Genomic DNA, 26373 nt, shown 5'->3' with positions numbered 1-26373 from the left:
ATACAGAGATAATTGAGGTTCTGCAGTAAGTCTGATGGTTCTTCCAATTTGACCTTACTGTACTACTCATGCCTACCTGGTGGCCCAGGTGATCCAGGGAGACCAGGATTACCTAGAGGTCCATCAATACCTTTTGGTCCTGGAATTCCTGGTGTCCCTGTGAAATACAGACATGTTAATCAAACAAGACACTGCAGTGTTTTATCAGGTACTGGTATACACTGGATAACGCACAAGTCAGATCAAGTAAAGGATGTCAACGAAGTATCACAATAACATGTGTTGCAGCTGTTAATTATGTAGATTTGCAGCCCTTCATTTAAAGCATCAGGAGGATTTTAAAGAAGGGAAAGTTCATCAATATAAAACACGGTAGCCTAATAGTGTTTTTCCCTTCCATCCTTCAGAAGCTCTTGTTTTTTCATTACTTACATCTGAAGGCCAATGGCATATCTAACTTTAGACAGTATTTTCTCTAAAATGGATATAGCCTAGTAAACAGCTATAGCATATTTGGTTTACAACAAAGTGAAAACATGAACACAACCGGTAGCCCATCATGACCCACTCCCTACCAATGTTCCCTCTAATTTCTTCTATCCATTATGAGCACCACCGCATGAGTGTTATGTGTACCACCAGTAGAAACACATGCTGTCAGCAGAGGGCACTCTGCTAATCAGCTCGGCTGCACCTGACTCTCTCTTGGGTGTCTGCCAAGCGCACAGCTTACAGGGAAACACTGCTGCTTACCCTGCTTTGCAGAAAAAGATCACCTCCATCCACAGCATTAAGTTGACATGAGATAAGGACACTCAGCACCTATCACGAGTGACCTGTTAGCTTCTATATTACTAAATTCAGACTTCAGAGCACTCAGGCTGTCCACGCACAATACCTTGGGTCCATATAAGTTATGTAGCTCCAGGAGATGAATAAGCCTGAATGACATAAATGGTACCACCGGAGTGCTTGTGTGAATAGTGCTACATTTGTGGAAGACTTCTCCCACTGAGATAACTGCTGATCTCTGGAGTAATTTAGTCAACTGCTCTCTCCCATCAGCTTCGAGCAGTGGTTCTCCAATTGTGGGCCAGGACCGCAGAGTGGGTCATGACCCCAATTTAAAGGGGTTGCCAGGGCTGGGGTTAGTGTTGGTGTTAATGGGGTTGCTGGGACTTGGGGCCAAAGCCAAAGACTGGCATAGGGTGGTGGAGACCAAGGCCCAAGAACTTCAGCCATGGGGGTTGGACTCAGGCTTCAGCTTCAGTGCTGGGCAACAGGGCTCAGGGTACAAGCCTCTCGCCCCCACCTCTGGGCTGAAGCCCTTTGGATTTGACTTTGGATAACCTCACTAAGGCTACGTCTACATGTGAAGCCGACATCGAAATAGGCTATTTCGATGAATAACGTCTACACGTCCTCCAGGGCTGGCAACGTCGATGTTCAACATCGACGTTGTGCAGCACCACATCGAAATAGGCGCTGCGAGGGAACGTCTACACGCCAAAGTAGCACACATCGAAATAAGGGTGCCAGGCACAGCTGCAGACAGGCTCACAGGGCGGACTCAACACCAAGCCGCTCCCTTAAAGGGCCCCTCCCAGACACACTTGCACTAAACAACACAAGATCCACAGAGCCGACAACTGGTTGCAGACCCTGTGCATGCAGCATGGATCCCCAGCTGCAGCAGCAGCAGCCAGAAGCCCTGGGCTAAGGGCTGCTGCACACGGTGACCATAGAGCCCCGCAGGGGCTGGAGAGAGAGCGTCTCTCAACCCCTCAGCTGATGGCCGCCATGGCGGACCCCGCTATTTCGATGTTGCGGGACGCGCAACGACTACACGGTCCCTACTTCGACGTTCAACTTCGAAGTAGGGCGCTATTCCCATCCCCTCATGGGGTTAGCAGCTTCGATGTCTCGCCGCCTAACGTCGCTGTTAACATCGAAATAGCGCCCAACACGTGTAGCCATGACGGGCGCTATTTCGAAGTTAGTGCCATTACTTCGAAGTAGTGTGCACATGTAGACACGGCTTCAGAGTGACAGAGTTCAACAGGCGCAGTCTTCAGTCCCCACTCCTGGGGTCTTGTAGTAATTTCTGTTGTCAGAAGGAGGTTGTGGGGGAAAGAAATTTCAGAACTCAGGCTTAGAGCATCTGCATGAGCTGCCCCAGTAGGCTCTGTAGAGTAGCCTCTGCCTGCATGATGCTTACTCTTAAAAGTCTCTAGATAAGACTCCCAAACCCAATGAAATCTTATTTGTACATACTGGAAATAATCACTTCTTTACAATTAATTCTAAAGAAGCAGCCAAGATTTTGTAGTAAATTACAACAAATGCCCAGATCTGAATGGCCAAATTCAGCTATTCTGAGGGTCACAGGAATCATACAATCATAGGTCTGGAAGGGACCCCAGGAAGTCATCTAGTTCAGCCCCCTGCTTCAAGCAGGATCAACCTCAACTAAGTCGTTCCAGCTAGGACCTTGTCAGGCCGGGACTTAAAAACCTCTAGGGATGGAGAATCCACCACCTCTCTAGGCAACGCATTCCAGTGCTTCACCACCCTCCTGGTGAAGTAGTTCTTCCTAATATCCAACCTACACCTCTCCTTCTGTAACTTCAGACCATTACCCCTTGTTCTGCTATCTGACGCCACTGAGAACAGCTTCTCACCTTCCTTTGTAGAGCTCCCCTTCAGGAAGTTGAAGGCTGCTATTAAATCACCCCTCAGTCTTCTGTTCTGTAAACTAAACAAGCCCAAATCCCTCAGCCTCTCCTCATAGGTGATGTGCTCCAGCCCCTTAATCATTTGGTAGTCTGACCACTGCAGACAACCAAGAGGTAGTATTGGCTTTCACAAATGTTCATATGTTCTGGTCCGCACATTGAAAATGATTTTAGAAGGAAATTTAATATCCAGTGATAATTCCAGAAGCATTAGGTGAACTGGCTTCACGGTAAGAACCCCAAGCAATTATAGCTGGAACTATTCAAGTTCAACTATTCAAGCTTTTTGGATACAAAGGCCACAACATGAGAGCATGAACAAAAGACAGGAAATTCCAGTGAAAATTCTAAGTAAAATTACCTGCTAATCCAGGAAGGCCTGCTTCTCCTTTTGCACCTGGATTACCTGGTAATCCAGGCAAACCAGGATTTCCAGGTTCACCTTTGTTTCCAGGACTACCTGGGTATCCAGGGAAACCAGTGTCACCCTGGAAAATATTAGGCAAAAATGAGATACATTCTTTTCCATTCATCTTAGTTTTTTTGCATATTCCTCTTCTTACCATCAGACACCATTGAATGTCGTCAAAAATCTTCAGTGTTTCTTTTTGCCTGATTTAATATTAACCAATGTGTAGTGCTGGAACTACCTTGGTAAGGTTTGTTATTTGAAAACAGCCATTGTAAAGATTTTAATGGTGACCACTACAATTTGTTTGTATTGTGTTTCCCAGAGCCTTTCCCCAAAGATTGTTCTTAAACATTGTAATAAGTTGGAGGGGATATTTCAGCGCTCCATGAAGAGATTTTTTTTTTAAGCAAATGTAAATAGACCACTGTAAAAATGGCATTGTTGGTGCTCTGGTGTATTGCCTCTCAATAACGCAATGTAAAATCTGTTCAGTTTACAAGCACAGAGACGATTTCTACACATGCCGCTTGTTCCGAAAGTGGCATGCTAATAAACGGCCCGGAAAGTCCTAATGAGGCATGGATGTAAATTTCCAATGCCTCATTAGCATATGGTCACATGATTCGGAGTCCAGAAGCTCTTCCAGATTCCAAAACAGCATGTAGAAGCACCTCATTAGGATTTTTTGGGCCATTTATTAGCATTAAATTGACCAAAATGATTTGGTAGAGCCCTATTTATCAGTGCAGTCACAATGAAGTTGCACATACTACTGCTTCTTTTTTCTTATTCCTTGCCAAGTGCTAAATTTCCCCATAAATTTCCCAGCAGTGAGGAAGAGCTTTGTGTAAGATTGAAAGCTTGTCTCTCTTACCAATGGAAAAGCTGGTTAAGAAAGAAAACATACGACCTCATTCACCCTGCCACTCTATAGTTCCCCAAGACATTAAAATCATTTTCACTGCAATGACTGTGAGGTCAAACAGAATTATGGCATTAGGTGGAAAATAAGCCAGAGAATCTTTTGAGAAGCCAAAATTCTGTTGCCAAACAGTAACCTTTGGTATTGTAGAAGGAAGAAAAAAACAATACAGAAGTGTTTAATATTTTATGTACACATTGCTTTTGCTAAACAGATTGTGTCTCAAAATTACTCATAAGACTCCAGGGCTAGAAACTTAACTTTTTATAAAGCCAGGTCACTTAGTCAGTGAATGTTTGAAAATCTTATCCCAAGGATTTTTTTTTAGCTTTAATTTTTGACAGCAGCAACTGTGATCTTTTAGTTGCCTCTTCCCTGTGGATGCATCTCTAACTGGCTGCTCTGCATATTAATTTATTGTGGCTGCTTGAGATAAGAATGGAGCAGTTCATTCTACTATACTGCTTCTCAGTAGACAGCTCTCTTTTAAACAATTGTTGATAAAAGAGAAGTTATTCACCTGTGTAGTAATGATGGGTCTTCGAGATGTGTCCCCGTGGGTGCTTCACAGTAGGTGTCGGGCTCACCTGGCGCCGCAGATCGGAAATTTCCAGCAGTCTCTGTCGGGTCGCACATGCACCGATGCGCGTCGGTCCTTCGCGCGCTTTCGGTCACGTGCGTGATCCGGTCCCTACCAGTTCCTTGACTAACCGCCCCGGATGCCTCTGAAAAACATGAAACAGAGCTCCGAAGTGGGGAGGAACGGGTGGGTAGTGGAGCACCCACGGGGACACATCTCGAAGAACCATCGTTACTACACAGGTGAGTAACTTCTCTTTCTTCTTTGAGTGGTCCCCGTGGGTGCTCCACAGCAGGTGACTACCCAGCAGTGACCTCAAAAAAGGAGGTGGGTACCCGATTTATGTGCAGCTTGCCCTTGAAAGGACTGCTGTCGACAGGCGCGTATCCTCATCAAACACCCAGTGCATGGCATAATGCTTGGCGAAGGTGTCGTAAGATGACCAAGTCGCCGCTCTGCAGATGTCTCTTAGCGCGATTCCCTTGAAGAAGGCCGTCGATGCCGCCATCGGTCTGGTGGAGTGAGCTCTGGGCGGAGCTAGCAGAGGAGTCTTACGAAGCTCATAACACAGTATGCAGGATACGATGTGGTTTGAAATCCTTTGTGAGGATAGGCCTTCCCCTTTCGACCTGGGTGAGAGGGACACCAGGAGTCTGTCTGTTTTCCTGAAGGGCTTAGTTCTGTTTATGTAAAAGGCCAACGCCCTCCTCACATCAAGTAGGTGCAGCCGCGCCTCCTTGCTGGAGTTGTGCGGCTTAGGATAAAATGAGGGCAATACTATTGGTTCATTAATGTGGAACTCCGAGGAAACCTTTGGAACGAAGGCTGGGTGTAGTCGTAAGATCACCACTTCCTTTGAGAACGCTGTGCAGGGCGGCGTTGCCATTATTGCTGCAAGTTTGCTCACCCCACAGGCTGACGTAATCGCGAGAAGGAAGGCTGTCTTCATGGTAAGTAACCGGAGGGGTACCGTGGCCAATGGCTCAAGGGTGGTCCTGACAGTGTGTGGAGGACCAAGTCCAAGCTCCATGACGGCGGTAGTGGCTTCCGAGGGGGGTACAGGTTTGTCAGCCCCTTTAGGAACCGAGTGACAATAGGATGGGCGAATATGGTTGGCTCTTCCTTTTTGTGTTGAAATGCTGATATAGCTGCGAGATGGACCTTTAGTAAGGATATGGAGAGCCCGTCTCGTTTTAGCTCCAGCAGGTACTCTAGAATTACAGTTATAGGGATGTCCAAAGGAACTAACTGCTTAGAAGAGCACCAGGAGATAAATCGTTTCCACTTCTGCGCGTAAGTCCTTCTAGTAGGATTCCTTCAACTGAACTCGAAGACTTGTTTAACTGCCTCCGAACATGTGCTCTCTAAGGCGCTGAGCCATGGATTAGCCACGCCTGTAGGCAAAGTCCTTGAGGATGTGGGTGCACTATGGACCCCTGAGCCTGCGTGAGAAGGTACGGCACTACCGGTAGGGGGAGTGGTGGGCGGCATGACATACGCAGAAGCAGAGAGAACCATGGCTGTCGGTCCCAGGTTGGGACTATGAGAATCATGTGTGCTCTCTCCCTTTTGGCTTTCTCTAAAACCTTGTGGATGAGTGTTGTGGGAGGGAATGCATAGAGTAGAGGGCCCTTCCATGGCACAATGAAGGCATCCCCCAAGGACCCCTGTCCTATGCCTGCTCTGGAGAAGTACTGAGGGCATTTCTTGTTGCTGTGAGTGTCAAACAAATCGATTTGGGGAAACCCCCATTTGTGAAACACTTGTCGGAGCAGGTCGGAATGGATCTGCCACTCGTGCATGAGCGCAAAGCGTCTGCTGAGTTGGTTCGCCTTTACATTGTGGACACCCGGTAAGTATGAGGCTTTTAGGGTTATATTGTTGGTGATGCACCAGTTCCACAACCGGACTGCCTCCATGCAGAGCGCGCGAGATCTGGCTCCTCCTTGTCGGTTGATATAAAACATGGTGGAGGTGTTGTCAGTATTTATCCCGACTACCTTGCCGTGCAGGTATTTCCAAAAATGTCTGCATGCATTGAACACTGCTCTGAGCTCTAGTATGTTTATGTACAGTGCTTTCTCCGTGGGGGACCGTAGCCCTAGAGTTACTTTGTAGCCGATGTGCGCTCCCCATCCCATGTGGGATGCATCTGTCGTGAGAAAAGTGGTAATTTGTGGTTGGCGGAAGGGCACCCCTACTAGCAAGTTCTTGTGATCTGCCCACCATGCCAGTTACCTTTGTACCTCCGATGTGGGCGATACTGCCCTGTGGATGGTATGGACTATTGGTTTGTAGACGCTCGCCAACCAATGCTGCAGGCCTCGCATATGTAGCCTGGCATTCTGTACCACAGACGTGGTAGTTGCCATGTGTCCCAACAGTTGTAGACATGTTAGGATTGGCACTGTGGGGCTGTACGTCATTACTTGTACCAGGGATTTGATGGCGTGGAAACGGGCATCGGGCAGGTATACTCTTGATGTAATAGAATCTATGCGTGCCCCTATAAACTCTATATTTTGCGTGGGCTCGGTCTTTGATTTCGAAAGGTTGATAACTAGGTCTAACGAGGCGAATGTGTTTGTAGTGATACGTATCATGCGTAGGACCTCTGCCTTCGAAGCCCCCTTCAGTAGGCAGTCATCTAGATATGGAAAAATGAAGATACCCTGCCTGTGTACGTAAGCTGATACTACCGCCAGCGTTTTGGTAAAAACTCTGGGTGCCGAAGAGAGACCGAACGGAAGAACTCTGTATTGGAAATGCTCCCTGCCTACTGTGAACCGGAGAAAACGTCTGTGTGCCAGGTGAATTGTTACATGAAAATACGTGTCCTGTAAGTCGAGGGCTTCAAACCAGTCTCCATCATCCAGTGCCTTGATCATGGAGGCAACTGTAGTCATCCTGAAACGCTGTTTGCGCAAATACTGGCTGAGGGCCCATAAATCCAGGATTGGCCTCCAGCCTCCCGTCTTCCTCTCTGTCAGGAAGTATCATGAGTAGAAGCCTTTCCCTTGGAATTGTTCCGGTACTCTCTCCACCGCCCCTATAAACATGAGATGGTCTACCTCCTGTTTTAACCTTGTCTTGTGAGAGGGGTCCTTGAAAAAGGACCTGGTGGGGGGTTTCAGTGGTGGTAGTGATTGGAAGGGGATGGTGTATCCTGTGGCTATAATCTCCGATACCGATTTGTCTGTAGTGATGTTTCGCCATTGAGAGTAGAACGGTTTGAGGCGATGGTGAAACATGTGCTGAGATTGGCACTGAGAGATGGTCTCAATCTTGCAGTCCTCGACACACCCGTCAAACTTGCTGTCTCAGGGCTTGCCCAGAGGGTGCACGACCCTGCTGGAGGCGACGTCTAGGGGCCCTATACTGCTGCTGCTGTTGGTGGCGCCCCTGGTCATAACCCCGTTGATATTGTGTACGCTGTGGTTGATAAGCGTAACGCCTTTGCTGGGGGTAAAACTTCTTTCTCCTGTATGGGGCGGGGGTGGTATATATACCCAGGGTCCTAAGTGTGGCTCTCGAGTCCTTGTTGGAGTGCAGGACCGAGTCGGTTGAATCTGCAAATAACCTTTGTCTATCAAATGGAAGATCTACGATTTTTGTTTGCAGATCTCTGGGAATACCGGACGTCTGGAGCCACGATTCCCTACACATTACCACTGCTGTGGCTGTGGAACGTGCTGCCGTGTCCGCCACATCCAGGGCAATCTGAACTCCTGCTCGTGAGGCTGCGTAGCCCTCCTGCACGATTGCTTTGAGGACCGGTTTCTTGTCCTCTGGGAGGAAGTCCATGAGGGAGGTTAGTCTGGAATAATTGTCAAAGTTGTGATTCAACAGGTGTGAGGCATAATTTGCCATTCGCAGTAGTAAGGTAGAGGAGGAATAGACCTTCCTGCCGAATAGGTCTAATTCCCTCGCATCTTTATCTGACCCTCCTGACTTATATTGGGGTGTCTTGGCTCTATGCTGTGATGATTCGACTACCAGGGAATTTGGCTGGGGATGGCTAAACAGGAATTCCATGCCTTTGGCTGGAACAAAGTATTCCTTATCCGCCCTCTTATTCATGGGTGGGATGGAGGCTGGAGTCTGCCATAAGTTGGTGGCTGATTCCATAATTGCTTCATCTGTGGAATGGCGATCTTGGATGAAGCCGGGGGTCTCAAATTTTTCAGGAGTTTATGATGTTTTTCCTGCACCTCTGCTATATGAATGTCCTGTGTTTGTGCTACCCTCTTGAACAACTCTTGGAATTGCTTAAGGTCGTCCAGGGGAGAGATATCCCCAGGGACAACCGCCTCATCTGGTGAGGACGAGGAGGCATCGCTATGATATACCTCCTCTAATTCCTCAGGTTCCTGACTCTGCTCGTATGCTTGCTCTTTTGAGGGTTCTGGAGGGGATCCAAGGCCTTTTGACCAATTTCCGGCTGGGAAAACTGTGATCTTCCCCCAGGATGAGACTGTGTGAAGGGGTGTTGGCGAGGTGTGGATGGGGATCTACCCCCAGATCTAGACCCCCTGTGCCGGTGTCCCGTATGGTAAGGATGGCCATAACAGCAAGGGCAAGGACCCGGTGATGGAGATCTGGACCACGACCGGAATGTGTACATATGGTGCCTAGAAGGGCATGACCTCCGAGAAGACGATGACAATGGCGGAGATACTCTGTGATAGTATTCATAGGGATCCCTGCTGGAGGCTGGTGAAAACTAACTGAGCCAGGGGGATGGTGGTCTGAAGCAGGCTGTTGGAGTTGCTGCCTGGTGTATCTCGGGGGGAGAGCTAGGCAATAACGGCAACGCGATGACGTCCGGAGATGGGCTGTGGTGCCAGGTTTTGGCCTTTGCTTTTCCCCGTTCCTGAATGGCAGGTGCCGCCCCCTCCAGTGCCGGGGACCTCGGCACCGCAGTTGGTGCTGAGCTCGGTGCCACTGCGCTCGGTGCCATGTGGGTAGTTTCCTCCGGCACCGTTGGGCCCCATGCCAGGTGCCCTCGCTCTGGTGCTGTCGGTGCTGCGATGCTCGGTGCCGTGGGGGCTGGCATCGCCAATTCCGGCGCCTGTGGAGCCCTCGGTGCCAACTGCTTGATGGTCAGAGGCCCTTGCACAGGTGCGTGCGCTGTGGTCTTTCCGCTATGAGTGGCCAATGGGTCAGTGCCCTGTGCTCTGCTCGTCTCGCTCGCAGATCTTACCAGCAGGGATCGAGCTGGGGAGAGCTTCTTCTTCTTTTGCACAGAGGAGGTTAGGGAAGCCGCGCTCCTCTTGTGCGACCCCGAGGGCCCTTCTTTGTGGGGCTTCTCTGATGGTCCAGGCTGGAGGGCCTTATCAAATAAAATCATTTTCAGCCTCATTTCCCTGTCTTTTCGGGCTCTAGCTGTAAGCTTAAAGCAATGTGGACATTTTTGTGGAACGTGGGTCTCCCCGAGGGGACGAATACACTTGCTATGCCCATCTGAGGCAGGCATGGCCTCACAGCATGACTCACATTTCTTAAACCCCGGCGAAGACATTGCCCGGGTGTTTAAGTCTTTGAATGTTAATAGAGCACTTAACAGCTACTCAGTCCAGGAACAGATAACGTTTGCAGCCTTAAGAAGCAGACCGCCTGAGGTGGCCGCCTCCGTTGTTCTCCCGTTCTTTTTTTTTTTTTTTAAACTATATACACATCTAAACAAAACAGCTTCAACGGTAATAACTAACTATCAACTAATAACTATTAACAGTAAGTAAACACAGTTTTTATCTTTCTCAGACGTTGGAGCCGGAGAGGATTCCGTCTGCAGCCGATGGCGGTTGAGAAGGAACTGGTGGGGACCGGATCGCACACGTGACCGAAAGCGCGCAAAGCACTGATGTGCATCGGCATACGCGCGACCCGACAGAGACTTCTGGAAATTTCCGATCTGCAGCGCCGGGCAAGCCCGACACCTACTGTGGAGCACCCACGGGGACCACTTGAAGGAGAACAAATATTTTAATGGTGAAACCCAGAAAACTAGTGCTACCATTGGCTGCAGGGCTGTTTCTCCTTTTAAATTAAATTTTGTGTTCATCTTAAAAACCCTGAATCCCACTCTGCCTTGCTTTTCATATAAAAAATTAATTCCTCAACCCACAAACATTCACCTACAGCCATTTTCTAGGGAAGGATTTTGAAGCATACCTTAGGGCCTGGGATACCAATATCTGAAAGACCTGGGTTGCCTTTCTCTCCCTTTAATCCTGGGAATCCTGGAGGGCCAGGCTGGCCAGAACGTCCTGCTATGCCTTGAGAGCCTTTAATACCTGGGACACCTGTCAAAAGTATAAAAACTAATGGTTTTGTAGTAGCTTCAGAGCAGTCACTCAAATTGCAAATTCACCAGGAAGAATTAAAGAAGACCTGAAGGGCTGATTTAATTTTTTTTAATCAAACCAAACCAAACTAAAATCTCAAGGCCTCACCATACTTCTCATATGGGGGAGGGGAAGGAATTTTACACTATTGACTTTGATATAAATGTATTCTGTGTTTGTATATTTTTAAACTCTGAAAAAACAAGAAACTCTTGATAGTAAATAGCTACTAAACACTACTCGAACCCCCAAAATATTAGTGGTGTTGTCCCAACATTTCTTCCAAAGTAAATGAATTACTGCTTCTCTTCCCTTTTGAGCAGATAACCTATCTTATTTTCCCTCCAAAGGGCTTGTCTACAAAGTCCTTTTCATTTCTAAACCAGGTGGAATCTGCAAAATGAAAGACTGTGCCCAATAAAAATTACAATAAGGTTCTCAGACAGATTGTGGTCTCAAATGAAGGCTACAACAGAAACACAGCCTTCTGGCTTTGTATTAGAAGTACTTTAAAATGAATGTACCTTTTTGCCTATTTTATTATACAAGTCTGAATCTGCTATGCCAAGGCACAGACCATGTATTCACTCTGTCCTCTTCATGTAAGCATATGTATAAATTTTACATTTACTTTATGCACAGATTCTACATGCAAATCTGCCCCTGCCTCACAGATGAAACCCACTGACTGGATCAATGCCTTTTAATAACTAACCTGGAAATCCCGTCTCTCCTTTGGCACCTTTTTGTCCTGGAGGTCCTGCTGATCCTGGTAGCCCAGGTAGCCCTTGCTCTCCCTTGGGGCCTAAAGAGTAGGTTACTTTAGTTAATACTCAGCAATGACCAATTATTTTGATGTCGTGATTACTCACACAAATATCTCCATTTTATAATCTGGGGTTTCTTGGATGCCTGGCTGCCCTGGGATGCTCCCCACCACCGAATCTGCAGTGAAGATTTAAACAGTATCTTTCAACTGCAGACCTTGATTCAGTTAGCTAGGCCTTCCTGCTTTGAGATTAGATTAGTAAAATGGAGTTTATATAGACCTACAACTTGGGAATCATCTGAAACAAACCAGCACAAAATCTAACTGAAAGTTTCTTAAGCAGTGCTTCACACAAAAAGCACATTCTTCTGGGGCTCCTTAACCTACCGTGGTTGTTCTTTAGGTTTCTATGTGCAGTTTAAGCCCTGTATTTCATTGATAAAAGCCTGATCTGGTGTCAGTCCTGGCTGTCTGAAAGAGTGTATAAGTTCCAATATGACATCTAGAGGAGGACTTGCAACCAGGCAATACTGGTAGAGAAATATTGAACAAAAAATGTAGGGGCTTCAGATGCAGCAGAATAAATCAATTAAAAGGACGAATGATGTAAAGGATATGTTGACTAAGTCTTCTTGGACTGAGCCATCAATTGACGATCTCCTCTTCTATGACACTATTGGTGAGTGACTAAACCAATTACAGATGTCACATAAAAACCTGTCAACTGGATGCACTGTATATTCTTTTTGTATCCTAAGCTTTTCCTGTCGTGTCTGGATATGCTGACTCTCAAAGCAATTAAGAGCCTGCACAGCGGTTTGCAGCCAAGGACAACCTGTCCTGAATTAGAGTTTCCAGAGCATTGGTTGCATGACTTCATTCACATTGGCCTTTAAGATGTCTTTATATCACTTATACTGACCACTTATAGAGCGCTTTCCTTGAGCAAGTTGGCCACAGAAGACTATATTTGGTTGGTCAGTCAAGGCGAAGTACAACTTCTCTAATCAAGTTGCTCTAAGAAGCAAGCTCCTTTCCAGCTATCCCAAAGGCAATCCCAAACTTCAACCAGATCAACAGCTCAAAAAATTACATTTGGATATGTCTAGTATTTTACTACGAGGTAATAAACCCATGATTTGGATAGGGATCCCAAGTCCCCCAGAGTCTGCAGGTATTTAGATGTGGAACGTGAGATTGTCCTTTATAGTGATGCCATGGTCTGAGTAAAAATATCAGGAAGCTATTCAACCTCACTGTAGAAAGCTGAGAAGAGAATGCAGAATCCAGCTGAATCTGGAGGGAACACTTGACACAGGGTATAGCTCAACACCTGGCTTTGACTCAGAGGATAGAAGCAAAGTGAGAAAAGAAGACAGCCGCCCGTTGTAATTTTGGACTCCCACTCAGACAATACATGGATCTCAGAAACTGGTAACATGCTGGGTCACTCTTGAATTGGGCTTCCCAGTGATAAGCAGACTCACCAAGCACCTGCCTAGACATCTTATGCATAGGCAGCAGGGCTGACAACCACCATGGGCCCTGGGGCAAGGCAGGAGGAGGGTCCAGCTCCACAACCCAGAAGGAGGGCAGACAACCCTTAGTGCTGCCTGCAGCATTGGTCACATCCCCTTTAAAACTGCATGGAGCAGTGCTGCCATGGCAATTCAAGAGAGCCTGGAGCTCAGGCTAGTGATGTGGCTGAAGTAGCAGCAGCAGCAGCAGTCAGAGCTCTGGGCCCCTCTGAAACACCATACGCTTGTGCAACTGCTCCCTGTGGGCTCCCCACATCAGCAGGCCTGTGCATACACTATAATTCAGTGGCTTGACGGGTGCTAAAATGGCTTGCAACCACATTTCACTGCCACAAGACACTTGTATGTGAATTTTACAATCCAGATTTTCTACCTTACCTGGCAATCCTGGTGCTCCTGGTTGTCCATTGAATCCAGGTGGCCCTGGATCACCTGGGAGACCTTGATAACCTTTTTGGCCTGATGCCCCAGGAATACCTTTAAAGGAAAAGGCCAAACTGAACCACTGATTTTTTTTTAACATGTTTATATCAAAAGAGCAAATTTTCTCATATATGAATAAAATGCCAAGTAAGGATTCTCTCTCCTCAGCTGCAGGCTCCACAGAAGCTAACCTGAGAGGCAGTACCATAGAACACAAGTCAGTATTAATGGACGACTCTGGATGGTTATCTACAGAACAGTAACAACACAGTGTGTGCAGAGGAAATACCAGCTTCTGACAGCCACTGACCGTATGCTTAGCAGCCACATTGCTAGAAAGCCCTAAGTCTGCCTTCAGGCCTAGAATAGAAGATTAGTTTCATTAACTGATGGCGATAACAGATCATTTTGATTTACTCAGATGAGCAGGATGGGCTAGGTTGAGCCTAGATGTTTATTTTAACCTGTGTAAGTGTATTTGGGCTACTTTCACAATAGTTCTTACTTTCTTCACTGCAAACACCTCAAGGCATGGATGCACAGTGCCAACCTCAATGGGGCCCCCATCTGGCCAGGGCACTGTTATGTGTCTCTGATATAAGTGTTACACAAATAACCAGAGTTCACTAGTAAGGACATTGCAACTGACTACATGGAGTAACTCAGTCACACTCAAACAGTCATTTTCAATTTTCTCTTCATGGGAAGAGAAAGAAAACCGACCCCAACCTCATCCATTTGAATATTTTCTTGAAGCGAAGAGCTAACTGATCATAATTGAATCCATCTGGGTTCACGATCACCTGCAGGGAAAAAGCCCACATACAGAATTACTCACCTGGAATGCCTGGCTCACCCTTCTCTCCTTTTAATCCCAACTCCCCTGGATCAAGTTGTCCAGGGGGACCTGGCAGGCCTCGTTCACCTTTGGTACCTTTCTGTCCTGCCAGTCCAGAAGGTCCTGGCTGACCTGGTAATCCATCATTGCCTATAGCACACACAGACAGCAAGAGGAAGGTGTAATTGATGGCATGGGCTAACATCAGTGCTTATACCACTCTCTGCTCTGCTAGGATTTCAGGATCTGTTCACAAGTAGTGAAATTCACCCAGTGGATGGGGAGCTCCTGCAAGACTGTTCACACTATCTTAAGGCACACTGAGTGAGAGGCCATAGCTAGAATGGTTGCATAAGGATGCCTACATGCGGAAAAGGCCTGTATGCCCTGAATAGACCATCACAGAGGAAACATCTAGCTGTAGAATAAAGCAAAAGATCCAGAAGTCCTAGCACAGCTGGCACTAATGAAGAAAAGTAATACCACCACTATCCCACTGTTACATAACACTTTCAAATCAATAGATTTCAAAGCAGGAACAGAGTTTGCGAGTCTTCTGGCTGCCTGGTGCAGAGACAGATTGTTGAATTTTACCTGCCAAACTCATAAAATTCACCAGCATACAGCCAGATTACATGGGTGTTATGTGGAGGGAATGGATTTTATCCCTGCTGCATAAAGCCGACGCTGGAAGGCCTGTCAGCGCAAAGCCCCCAGCCCACCTTTTACACAGTCTGAAGCACCATTTCCAAAGTATTATCTGGGTCACAGTTTGCATTTCTTTCATGTCTTCATTCCCAGGATCTCAAAGATGAAACAGCTAATGCCCCTTCCCACTTGTCACAGGGATATCTTACTACTGCTTTAAACCTCAAAGTGCCCATGAATGCCAAAGTCAGGAAAGTCACCCAACCTCACCTAACTGATGAAATTCTAAAGACCAATATGCTATGTCACCTCCCCACCAAAACCCAAGACTACATCAAAAGCAGCTCCCTAAATCTTTGGGGAATAAGCAATGTTATGTTCTCTGAACTGAAAACAGTCAGACAAACATTACCTTTAGAACCTGGAAGGCCATTTCTGCCAGGAATTCCAGGGGGGCCTTGTGGACCTGGTGCTCCCATCACGCCCATCTCACCTTTGGGACCTAAATACATTGAATCACCACTGTCATTCTCCACAAATAATCCCAAAGCAATGAGTCCATAAACTTTACTTATCTTCATTCCTACATTATCAAGCGGTACAACAAAACCTTCCAGTCTCTTAATTTGAGGAATGCTCATTTTATACCCAAAACAGAAAGCCTCCAGTGAGAGGCTGAGCCCATGTAAATACCACTGGTTTCAATGGGTGTGACAGTGCTTAGCCCTTCTGAAGATCAGGCCCATATAGAAAATAACTTCTTAGAATAATAACATTTGAATATGGTGAGGGCTTTTCCAGGATTTATTCTTGCAGAGTGGTGTGTGCTTATTTCTTGTAAGATAAGAATGAAATTAATGTATGAAATGTCACATAAAGGAAAGTTATTTATTTTAAATGTAATTTGTTATTTACTGTAAGTCAAAGAGGTAATTACTTACACACACACACACACACACACACACACACACACACACAGGAACAACTAGGGAAAAACAAATAGGCTATTTCTTGGAATACAATGGCTTTCACTGTGTGGAAGCAGATCCTTTTGCAGTTCAACAGAAATGCCGAAAAATCACAGGGAAGTCGTCAATTTCAGAGCCCTAGTTAGCGGCAGGACAAAATACACCTACACCACCCTTATCAGGTGCTTGTCCAAACTGTTCTTAAAAGCCTCTTGTGACAAGTATTCTACAACCTTCCCTGGAAGTCCGTTCCAGAACTTAGTAATATAGTTAAAACATTTCCCTCATATATAATCCAAGTTTCCTTTGCTGCAAATTAAGCCCACGACTTCTTGTCCTATCTGCAGTGGACATGGAGAACAACAGATCACTGTCCTTTTTGTAACAGCCCTTATCATATTTGAAGACTGTTATTAGGTTCCCTTTCACTCTTCTTTTCTCAGGAGTAAGCATACTCATATTTTACAATCTTTCCTCATAGTTCAGGCTCTCTAAACCTTTTATCATTCTTGCTGCTCTCTTTGGGCTGTCTCCAATTTGCCTACATCTTTTCTAAAGTGTGGCACCTAAATCTGGACTCAACACTGAAGCTAAGGCCTCAACAGTACCTATTAGAGCAAAACAATTACCTCCCATGTTTTACATACACCACTTCTTTTAATACAGCCCAAACAGTTTTAGCTTTTTTGCAACTGTATCACATTGTTGAGTTTTATTCACTTCATGACCCACTATAGCCCCCACGTGCATTTTAGTCTAGTCAATTATTCCATATTTTGTATTTGTGCATTTGATTTTTCCTTCTTAAGTGTGTACTTTGCACTTATCTTCACTGAAGGTCATCTTCCTGATTGCAGACCAACTCTTCCATTTGTCAATGTCATTTTGAATTCTAACCCTGTTCTCCAAAGTGCATGCAACCCCCTCTAGCTTGGTGTCATCAGCAAATTTTACAAGCATTGTCTCCACACCATTATCCACATCATTAATAAAAATGTTGAATACCACCAGACAAAAGGTAGGCCTTTGAAGAACCTCACTAGATACGCTCTACTAGTTTCACAGGAAAACCATTGATAACTACCCTCAATTTGATCTTCCAGTTATGCATCCTCCTGACAGTAAATTCATTTTGATTACATTTTGCTAGTTTGCTTGTTTCAAAAGCCTTATTAAAATAAGGGTATCACCTCTACTGCTTTTTCCATACAGACAAGGTAAGTAAGGGGAAATTAGGTTGTTTTGCACAATTTGTTCTTGGCAAATCTAGGCAAGCCATTACTACCAGGGCTGATTTAATCATAGAAATGTTTAAAAAATCCACAGCAGAGGTATGGGAAAGATATCCTACGGCACAGAAAGACAGGAGAATGCCTGCATGTGTGGGGTTGAGGCAAGAAATGGAAAATGAACACACATTACGCTCACCATGCAGCACAGCAGCTGCTCCTGGCAGGAAGTGCAGGTTATGGCTCCCAGCTTAAGCACAAAGTCTCCACCCACATTGTTACAGCACCAGTCAGATTGGGTGAGTCTGCCCCTCTATAGACAGAGATGGAGAGACGGACATGCCAAACCCGACTGGTGCTACAATCATGTGGGCCAGTTACAATGCCTGGAGCCAGAGCCTGGCCGAGGCCCACCAGCTCCGAGGGTCACAGAGTTTACCCTCATTCCTGATTACCACGAACATTGTGAGCTCTATGCCAAAATCGCAGGCTTACGCATTACCCAATTAACATTTTCTCACCTGCTGCTATTGAAGTGAATGGGAGTTTTAGCCCTGACTCTAATAGTAGAGGTAGGCCTAGGTGCTTTTGAATAGCCCACCTCTATTGCCCAGACTGTTAAACACAGTGACTATGCAACACCCTGCATCGGGAGGGTATTACTATTAGAGAGACACTACCCTACCAAACAACCATGTAACCAATATCCATCCATAACTTGCAGGGGGCTTTGATATGTGCATCCAATATAACTGTCCCTAACTCAGGTTTACTGCAATGAAGGATCTCATGGGATCCTAGGAATAAGCTGCTTTTCACTGGTCAGCAAGGTTCAGTAGGCAAAACCATACCCAGTGACATTTCTCACAAAGGCTGATAGCATGCCCAGTCAGTGAGGAACACTGTATTTGCACACTGGTAACAATGCTTGTCTGGCATGCTTGCATTTACCTGTAAGTCCTGGTACTCCATCTCGTCCCGGTGGTCCAGGTGAACCCGGAGGCCCAGGGAGACCGGGTGCTCCTGGAAATCCTGGGTTGCCTCTGTCACCAGGAGGACCAGGGATGTCAAATCCAGGTGGGCCAGGATCTCCTTTCTCACCTGGAGCTCCTTGTAAGCCTAGATGTTATTAAAACACCATCCTTTAGTAAGAAAGCAGGCATGCTTGGGGTTTGTGTGTGCTCACACACATGCTTAGGAAACAGTTGCTCTTTACTGGCAGCAAATTGCCATAATATGTTGGTGGAATCCCAACAATGGGCAAACAGTACGACTACTCAGGCCCTGATCTGCAATGGGATCCACTCAGATAAGACTCAGTTTATTTCAGCTGGGCTATGTGCAGCCTCTGATGTATAGATTGCATGCATCTATGAGCTTGCAGGATTGGAGGCCCAGAGTCAGGCTCCAAAACTAGTATATTAAAATCTACAATTTTCAGGAGGCAATGCTAAATGTTTGCCAGCAGCCCAGGACATTCAACCCTTGGTGACCCTGTATTTTTTGTGCATGGTGTTTTTTCAATGGCATAACTAAGGCAGGAGTTAAAGGCTATATTTGTCTCACAAATTAACTGGGCAGAACTTGAAGTTTCCAACAACTTGAGCAATCAAATGTGCAAATGCTACAGAAAAAAAAATTAAATGCTCTTTTAAACATCAGGTTGATAATTCATTTTAACAAATTTTTGTTTATATTTCATGATTCAGCCTAATAATTCCTACCTACAACATAAATGTGAAATCCTGGCTTTATATAAATTGCATCCCCATTGAATTTTGTCAGAGAGGTCCATGCTACTAGCTTGCAGGATAACCTCAAATGGGCATTTTCAAAGGACAGCCAAGTTCTGTGTTTCATTAAATTTCTCTAAATTAAAAACATACCTCAACAGGAAATACTTAAAAATCAAAAGCAGCACTGCTTAATTTTAGCAAGCCTGAGCCAAAGGCATCAGTCCTAGCAGGGAGGCAGAACTCCACTTTCAATGGGATTGCACCTGCTTAGTTAAGTGGTGATTTTCACTCCTGAAAGGTAGTTTAAATAATTTAATAAACTTAATTTCAGACAAAAAAAAGTCTTTGGTGAAGAAATCACAGTACCTGGTGGACCTGGGGTTCAAAAGCCATCGAGTTAGCATTCATCAGGAAGTTGAGACACAGGGAAAAGTTAGGAGTTGCAAGAGAATCATTGGGTTAGGAAACAAAATTAGGCACATAAAGATTAGAACAAAAATCTATTCTGAAGTTACTGAGTACAGATTTAACTACAAAAGGAATTATAGCTACAAGAAACTGGTATGTAAGTAAACTTCACTACAGGGTTTTTTCAACAACAGCAGCCACCATTATATAGAGACAAGTAACTGAAAGTTAAATACTACAGTGAAATCTTAAAAAAAAAAAAAAACAAAAAAAAACCCCAACCCACCACCACCACCAAAACATCACCAATGTTGGACTGTGCCCTTGTCTCCAAACACAGTAAGCTTTAGGAAATGGTCCGAGTTCTCACCTCAAGCCATCTTTTTACCTTGCATGCACCATTGCAGCCATTAGATGCTGGTCTGCTCATCTCACTGACACCTGTTTGTGACCTACTGGAGGCTGATATTTTGCTGGTCAGCACTATTTGTCTGCACAGCCCTCCACCAGGGATTTTGAAAAGATTCTTCCACTTTATAAAAACTGACCTGCTTTTTGGGAATTCTTAGTTGTCTAATGCAGCTTGAGACAGTTCCTGTATTTCTGGCTCTGTATAAAGCTCCTGGTAAGCAAGGTAAGGTGATATGTGAATTATTTTTCTATTGTGTGTTACAGTGTATAAAATGATATGTTCCCCATGGGCTCATGTGTTTGACAATGGTACAATGTGCTTATCAGGAGCCCCTCCTGAAATCTCTTTTATGGAGATAATTTTGACACATTCAGGCTGTGTCTGCACTTGGCCAAAACTTCGAAATAGCAATGGCCAAATTGGAGAATACTAGTGAGGTGCTGAAATGAATATTCAGTGCCTCATTGGAATGCTGCCAGCCCCAGCGCTTTGAAAGTACCGCGTTTTGCTTGCAAACAGCTCCTCTACATGGGGGTCCTCTCTGAAAACATCGAAATTGCTTTATTCCCCTTATTTGCAGGGTCCTTTAGAAAAAGACCCCCATATAGACAAGCCACGTGCAAGCAAAACACAGCACTTTTGAAGTGCCAGGGCTAGCAGCATGCTAATGAGGCACTGAATATTCATTTCAGTGCCTCATTAGTATTCTCCAATTTGGCCATTAGCATGGCCATTTTGAAGTTTTGACCAAGTGTAGACATAGCCTCACAGTCGTAAACAATGAAGGGTAAGTAGTGTAGGAAAGCCCCATGCTGCAGCAGACAGGGTTTCGCTCTGCTATTGTAGGAACAAAGATCCAAGACTGAGCTAGAGACTCTCGCTTCATAGACAAGAGGTAAATCAGACCTCTTCACCTCCCAAAGACGAATGTACTCATTTGCTTGCACTGCTCAATTACCCTTTGTTACCTTTTATAACAAACATAATCAATTGTATAAATAAAGTATACTGTTGTGTGTGGGACTGTTCTTCTATTAGGGGAAAACCAAAGCCCTAGAAGGTATGGCTCATTCTCCAGTGTCTATGGCTATTCCATCAGCAAGCAAAGTAGATTATGAAGATAGTACATAAACAGGTAAGAGGACAAATCCTTTCATTTATTTCTTGATAGATGAAAAGGGGGTAAAATCAACATGTCTTTGAATCTGTGACAACATTCCCATTTGAACTTTCTGCTTCTCAAAGGTGTTCAGCTGTACTAGAACTGTAGTAAAATATGCTACATAACAAATACTGGAGTAGCTTGTTTTGTAGACATGAAATATACAGAACCTACAAACTGTCTGAATAAATGGTGGTGCGTAGAAAGGAAACTCAGAACAAAGAAATACTTAAGACTTTTCCAATTGACCTGAAAAACAGAATCCCAAGAAAATTAATCTAGTCAAACAAAAAGGAGTAGAATTTAGTCTTGCACAGTGGGAGGAAGGAATGAGTGACGTGGAAAGCAACATGCACTGTGAGCAGGTCAGACAAGAATTAGCAGCTTTCAGAGTTGGTTTACTTAAAGTCTCAATCATGCATTTTGTTTCTATGTCATGCTGTTAGTAGCCACAAGGATTACTTTAATGTTGCGCTAAAATGAAAAATTAGCCATATCGCTCCATCAAGACAGGCGTAACCGTTTTCCTAAGGAAAAGAAATACTTTGTTGTCTAAGAGTTAATCAGCAACCACATGTGGTCAAATTGTGGCTAGTACCTGGAAACAGGCAAAACTGACACACAAGGACATGCATTTCACATACTCAAAGCAGTGTTGCTCTGTGCATCTCTTCTGACCGAAATCAGACTCTAACAAGTCACCCCATTACATAATCAGGCATAATCTGTGCCATGGAGCCATTTAGAGAGGTCAGAGAGCAAATAATTGGGCCATTTGAATCACTTCCATCCCCAACTCTGGGCACTGAAACCAGGTTGCAGGTGGAGGGCCCGAAGATCAGCTTCTCTGCATGAGCAAAGTGCTTACACGTGTGCCAGACTTCAAGCATACAAGCAGTCCCCTTAAAGTCAGTGGGATTATTGGCATACTTAAAGCATATTCTCCATCCCATGCTCCCCTGATGGCCACAGGTTTTCTGGCATGCACTATCTATAATGCCAGTCCAAATTTTGGCACTTCTCTTAGGGTGGCAACCACTAAAGCAAATCAAGTGTGTGGGATAGTGGTCATGCAAAAGTAGTGCCCATATATGTACAAAAAGGACCAGGTACATTTTCAAAATATTTTAGCATTAACGTGAAGTTGTTCTCTAGTTCACACAGCACTTGCTCACTGTGGTTATTGCTGTACATGGGAAGTGGAAATCCCATTCAGTGATAAACCTCTCTCAAAAGTAAAACACATTTTGCAAACAGAATTTTAGCCCTTCTACCTCCGTATACAGAGCTGGAGCTAGGAATTCCTTTTACAAAAATTAAGTAATTTTAAATACAAGATTAGCAGAACTCCCTTTGATAGAGATGTGTTCCCCAATAGTATTATGGGTCGACTCCTATTGTGGTAGTTTAACCTGGATCCACCAAGGAGCCCCAGACCTTCCAACTTTGATGAATGAAGACCACACTGGAAGAAATCACAAACTAATTTAAATTCAGTTTATGATAAAGTTTGTTTCCACTTGTGCATTGTAAAGTGAATATATATGACCCTTTCTTTTTCTGGTAGTTTTTTTATTCATACAACACATTACTAGTGCTTGAAGTGTTCTTTTTCCACCTGAAGCAGAAATGGACCAGCCACTCTGAAATACCTCTAAATAAAGCTATTTTATAGCTGATTTAGGCCTTACTTCGGTGCCTATTGAAGGAAAAAGGAAAGATTTGCAACTGATTTTAAAGAGCACTGGATCACCCCTGAATATCTACTTATGAACTCATGGAAGTAGAATGAGGAGCAGTATTGTTCCATTGGGTCTTTTTGTTTGCTTCTGGTCAAGGCTCAAAATATCGACTTTAGTCATGGTGGATCACAAAAAAGTTGAAGTTATTTAAAAAGGGATCTGGCCAACTGAATATGAAATGTTGTGTTGGTTACACTGCTTCAACACTTAAGGACAGTTTTGTTACGTTTATGATAATCAATCATATAGGTTAATTTTTTTCACTTAAGAATCATGAAATAATTTCTAGTACATAGTCTGTATACACTTGAGTAACAAAGACAGTATTTTGGTTTGTACCATAATATAACTTAAGGTCCACAAAAGAACTCCATTTTCAATATCATGTTGGCTCCGAGAGAAGTTTCCTTTAATATTATAGGCCTGATCCTGTGAGGTACAATGCACACTCAGGAGCACCCACTGACTTTAATACCATTTGATAGCGCACTGCACCTCCAAAATTGAGCATCATGTAACTTGGGTTTTTAAAGATGGTGTAGCAATGAAGGCCTCTTGTGTACCCTCAGAAATGCTAGGCTAATATGCCACTCACCTCTGCCAAGGAGAGGAGCTTACAGCAGCCTCTCCTGAGGAGTGGCACTAAAGATACACTCCCCAGGAGCTGTGGTAGATACTATGTCTCCATAAGGAACAATGCTAGTTTATAAGGTGCCACAGGACTTCTTGTTCTTCTTCAATGCTTCTTAGAGCTTCTGCTGGGGCAGCCTGACTCCACATTGCCCCCAAGGCAGGCTTGTGCCTCCTTGAGTGCTTATCAGTTTGCTCAAATGGCAACATTCTGACAATATGCATTCTTGGGCTACATTGATAAATGTGGCAGGCCAAATTCTGCCTGGATGCCCATCACTGTGCAACCCTCATTACCTTCTGGGGGTTTGTATGAGACAGCATATAAAAGGCAGAATTTGACCCTCACTATGAAAAGAGCCGTCTCCACTAAGAGCCATGAAGTTTCCAGCCCACCCTTCATGTTAGCTGTTTTCTTGCACTTCTTTTCTTGTACTTCTGTTGGGGAGCTGGTATGCCTGACTCCCCAACAGACATGTCGGCAACAAGTCCAAAGTTACAAGCATTCAACTCTTACCTGGTGGGCCCACAGGTCCTGGAAGGCCAGGCTCGCCAGGTGGACCTTGACCACCAATTCCTGGAAGCCCTGGGGCTCCTACTAACCCAGGTGGGCCAGTTGGTCCAGGATCACCTTAAAGGAAATTCTAATTTAGTTCAACTGTGAAGAATCTCAGAGATTTTACACTCATCTTCAGAAGTCATCTACAAAATATCTAAATACTGTTGAGCAGAATCTGGTCCCTGCACATGTACAAGTGGCAGTTAGATGTGGAAAATACCCACTTGTCCACAGAATCTCAGATGCCATTTTGAAAGATGGTCCAGCGACTTGTTCTTATGGGACACATGTTGTTTCAGAGGAAATGAACAAACATGGGAATTCTGAGTGACCCATCCTGTCTTCCCACTTTAGCTTCTGGGATTTGGAGGCTTAGGGACCTGCAGAGCATGGGGTTGCATCCTTGATCACCCTGGTTAATAGAATTGAAACTTACCTATTTATTTTTACCCGTTTCTACTTTAGGCTTTTAAAACATCCCATGGTAGTAAGTTCCATAGGTTGACTGTGCACTGTATGAAGCATGTTACCTTCGTTCTAAACCTGCTGCTTATTAATTTTGTCAAGCAACTCCTATTTTTGTGCTATGTCAAGGGTAAAGGACACTTCGCCATTCACATTCTCTGTAGCTTTCATATTTAAACATCAATGTCTCTTTTCTAAGATCAACAATGCCAGTCTTTCTAACCTCTCCTTGTAAACAAGCTGTTGCACACCCTTTTTCATTTTCACTGCCCTTCTCTGTACCTTTTCCAGTTCTTAGATTTTTTTGTTTTTGTTTTTAAGATGAGGTGACCAGGTGGATTTATATAGTGATATCACAATAACTTTCCTTATTAACTATCCCTTTCCTAATGGTTCCTAATGCTAGCTTTTTTAAACTCCTGCAGCACACTGAATGGATATTGTCAGGGGACTATCCACAGTGAGTTGTAAATACTTAAGAGGAAAGATGAAAATTCAAAATGATCTGGAAAAAGGGTGTGAAGAAAAACAGAATGAAATTCAGTAAGGACAAATGCAAAAGCCTCCACTGAGGAAGGCACAATCTGTTGCACACATATAAAACAGGAAATGAATGCCTAAGGGCACATCTACACTTAATGGAAGATTGACGCACTGTGGTTGATCTTCTGGAATTTGATTTTGTGTGTCTGGTAAGATGCGGCAAAAATCAACCTTTCTGGGCTTGGCCATCGACCCCTGTACTCCACGCTATTGTGTCAAGTAAGAGATGTTGATGTGAGGCTAAAGAGGTTCACACTACACTAGGAAAGTAAGTCCATTCTAGGTATGCAAACTCTGTTGCTAGAATTGCGTCTCTGAAATTGACTTATTTCCCTAGCACAGACATACTCTAAGAGGGAGTAAAGAGGAAAAGGATGGGAGGCTCACACTAGATCTCAAGGTAAACGTGAGTCAACATTACGACACTATTGTAAAAAAACCAAACCAAACTAAACCAAAAAGCAAACATCACTGTTGGATGTTATCAGGAGTGTTGTAAAAAAGACACAAAAAAGTAATTCTTTTGCTTTACTCTGTGTTGATTAGGCCTCAACTGAACTATTGTGTCCAGTTCTAGCACTACACTTCAGGAAGAATATGGTCAAATTGGAGAAGGTCCAGAGAAGAGCAATGAAAATAATTAAAGGTCTAGAAAACATGACCTCTGAGGAAAGAATGAAAGAATTGGGATTGTTTAGAGTGGAGAACAAAAAACTGAAGGGGGACAAAACTGTTTTAAGCAGGTCATCACGAGAAGAGAGAAATTATTCTCTTTAACCTCTGATGAAAGGATGAAAAGCAATGGGCTTAAATTGCAGCAAAGGCAGTTTAGGTTTGACATTAGGAAAAACTTCCTAATTGTCAGCGTGGGGGAACCATGGGGGCTCTGCAACTGTGTTGCCTCTCCCCCTCAAGCACTGTCCCTCCCATCCCCACTTGGTCAATGCTGGCCCCTCTGCTGTCGCTGGAGCAGAATGTTGAAGCCACCAGCACTAGAGGGGCTGGCACAGACCTCCTCTAGTCCAGCAGATTCCCTGGTTTGGGACTGGTCAGGTCCCAAGGGTATTGGACCAGGGAGATAAAACCTGTAGAGAGGTTCGACTTAGTCTGTAGTTGCTGGGATCCCCCCCATTGCTTTCCAGTCATCTGATACTCAAGCTGATTTAAGTGACAGGTTACATACCAGAGCTGGTAGTCTTGCAATTTTCTTCAGAACTCTTGGGAGAATACTATCAGCTCCGTGTGACTTACTGCTGTTTATTTTATCTGTTTCCTACCCCAATGACCTCCTCTACTGACACCTCCAT

At 44.6% G+C, this 26373-nt stretch overlaps 1 protein-coding gene across 1 annotated transcript in view; it reads right to left on the bottom strand.

The window, feature by feature from the left end:
• COL4A5 (collagen type IV alpha 5 chain) overlaps positions 1 to 26373 on the bottom strand; it is a 139417-nt gene that overhangs the window by 31973 nt on the left and 81071 nt on the right. Inside the window, exons 30-38 of the mRNA XM_075008082.1 lie at positions 24017 to 24130; positions 18361 to 18528; positions 15625 to 15714; positions 14565 to 14714; positions 13682 to 13780; positions 11712 to 11801; positions 10824 to 10954; positions 3097 to 3223; positions 77 to 157 (exon numbers count right to left, since the gene is read on the bottom strand). Of these exons, the coding sequence (XP_074864183.1) occupies positions 77 to 157; positions 3097 to 3223; positions 10824 to 10954; positions 11712 to 11801; positions 13682 to 13780; positions 14565 to 14714; positions 15625 to 15714; positions 18361 to 18528; positions 24017 to 24130 (1050 nt within the window). The remainder of the gene's footprint in view (positions 1 to 76; positions 158 to 3096; positions 3224 to 10823; positions 10955 to 11711; positions 11802 to 13681; positions 13781 to 14564; positions 14715 to 15624; positions 15715 to 18360; positions 18529 to 24016; positions 24131 to 26373) is intronic.

Source organism: Carettochelys insculpta, chromosome 13 (assembly GCF_033958435.1).
Source record: "Carettochelys insculpta isolate YL-2023 chromosome 13, ASM3395843v1, whole genome shotgun sequence".
Lineage (NCBI taxonomy): Eukaryota > Metazoa > Chordata > Testudines > Carettochelyidae > Carettochelys > Carettochelys insculpta.
This window is presented reverse-complemented; position numbering and strand designations above follow the sequence as displayed.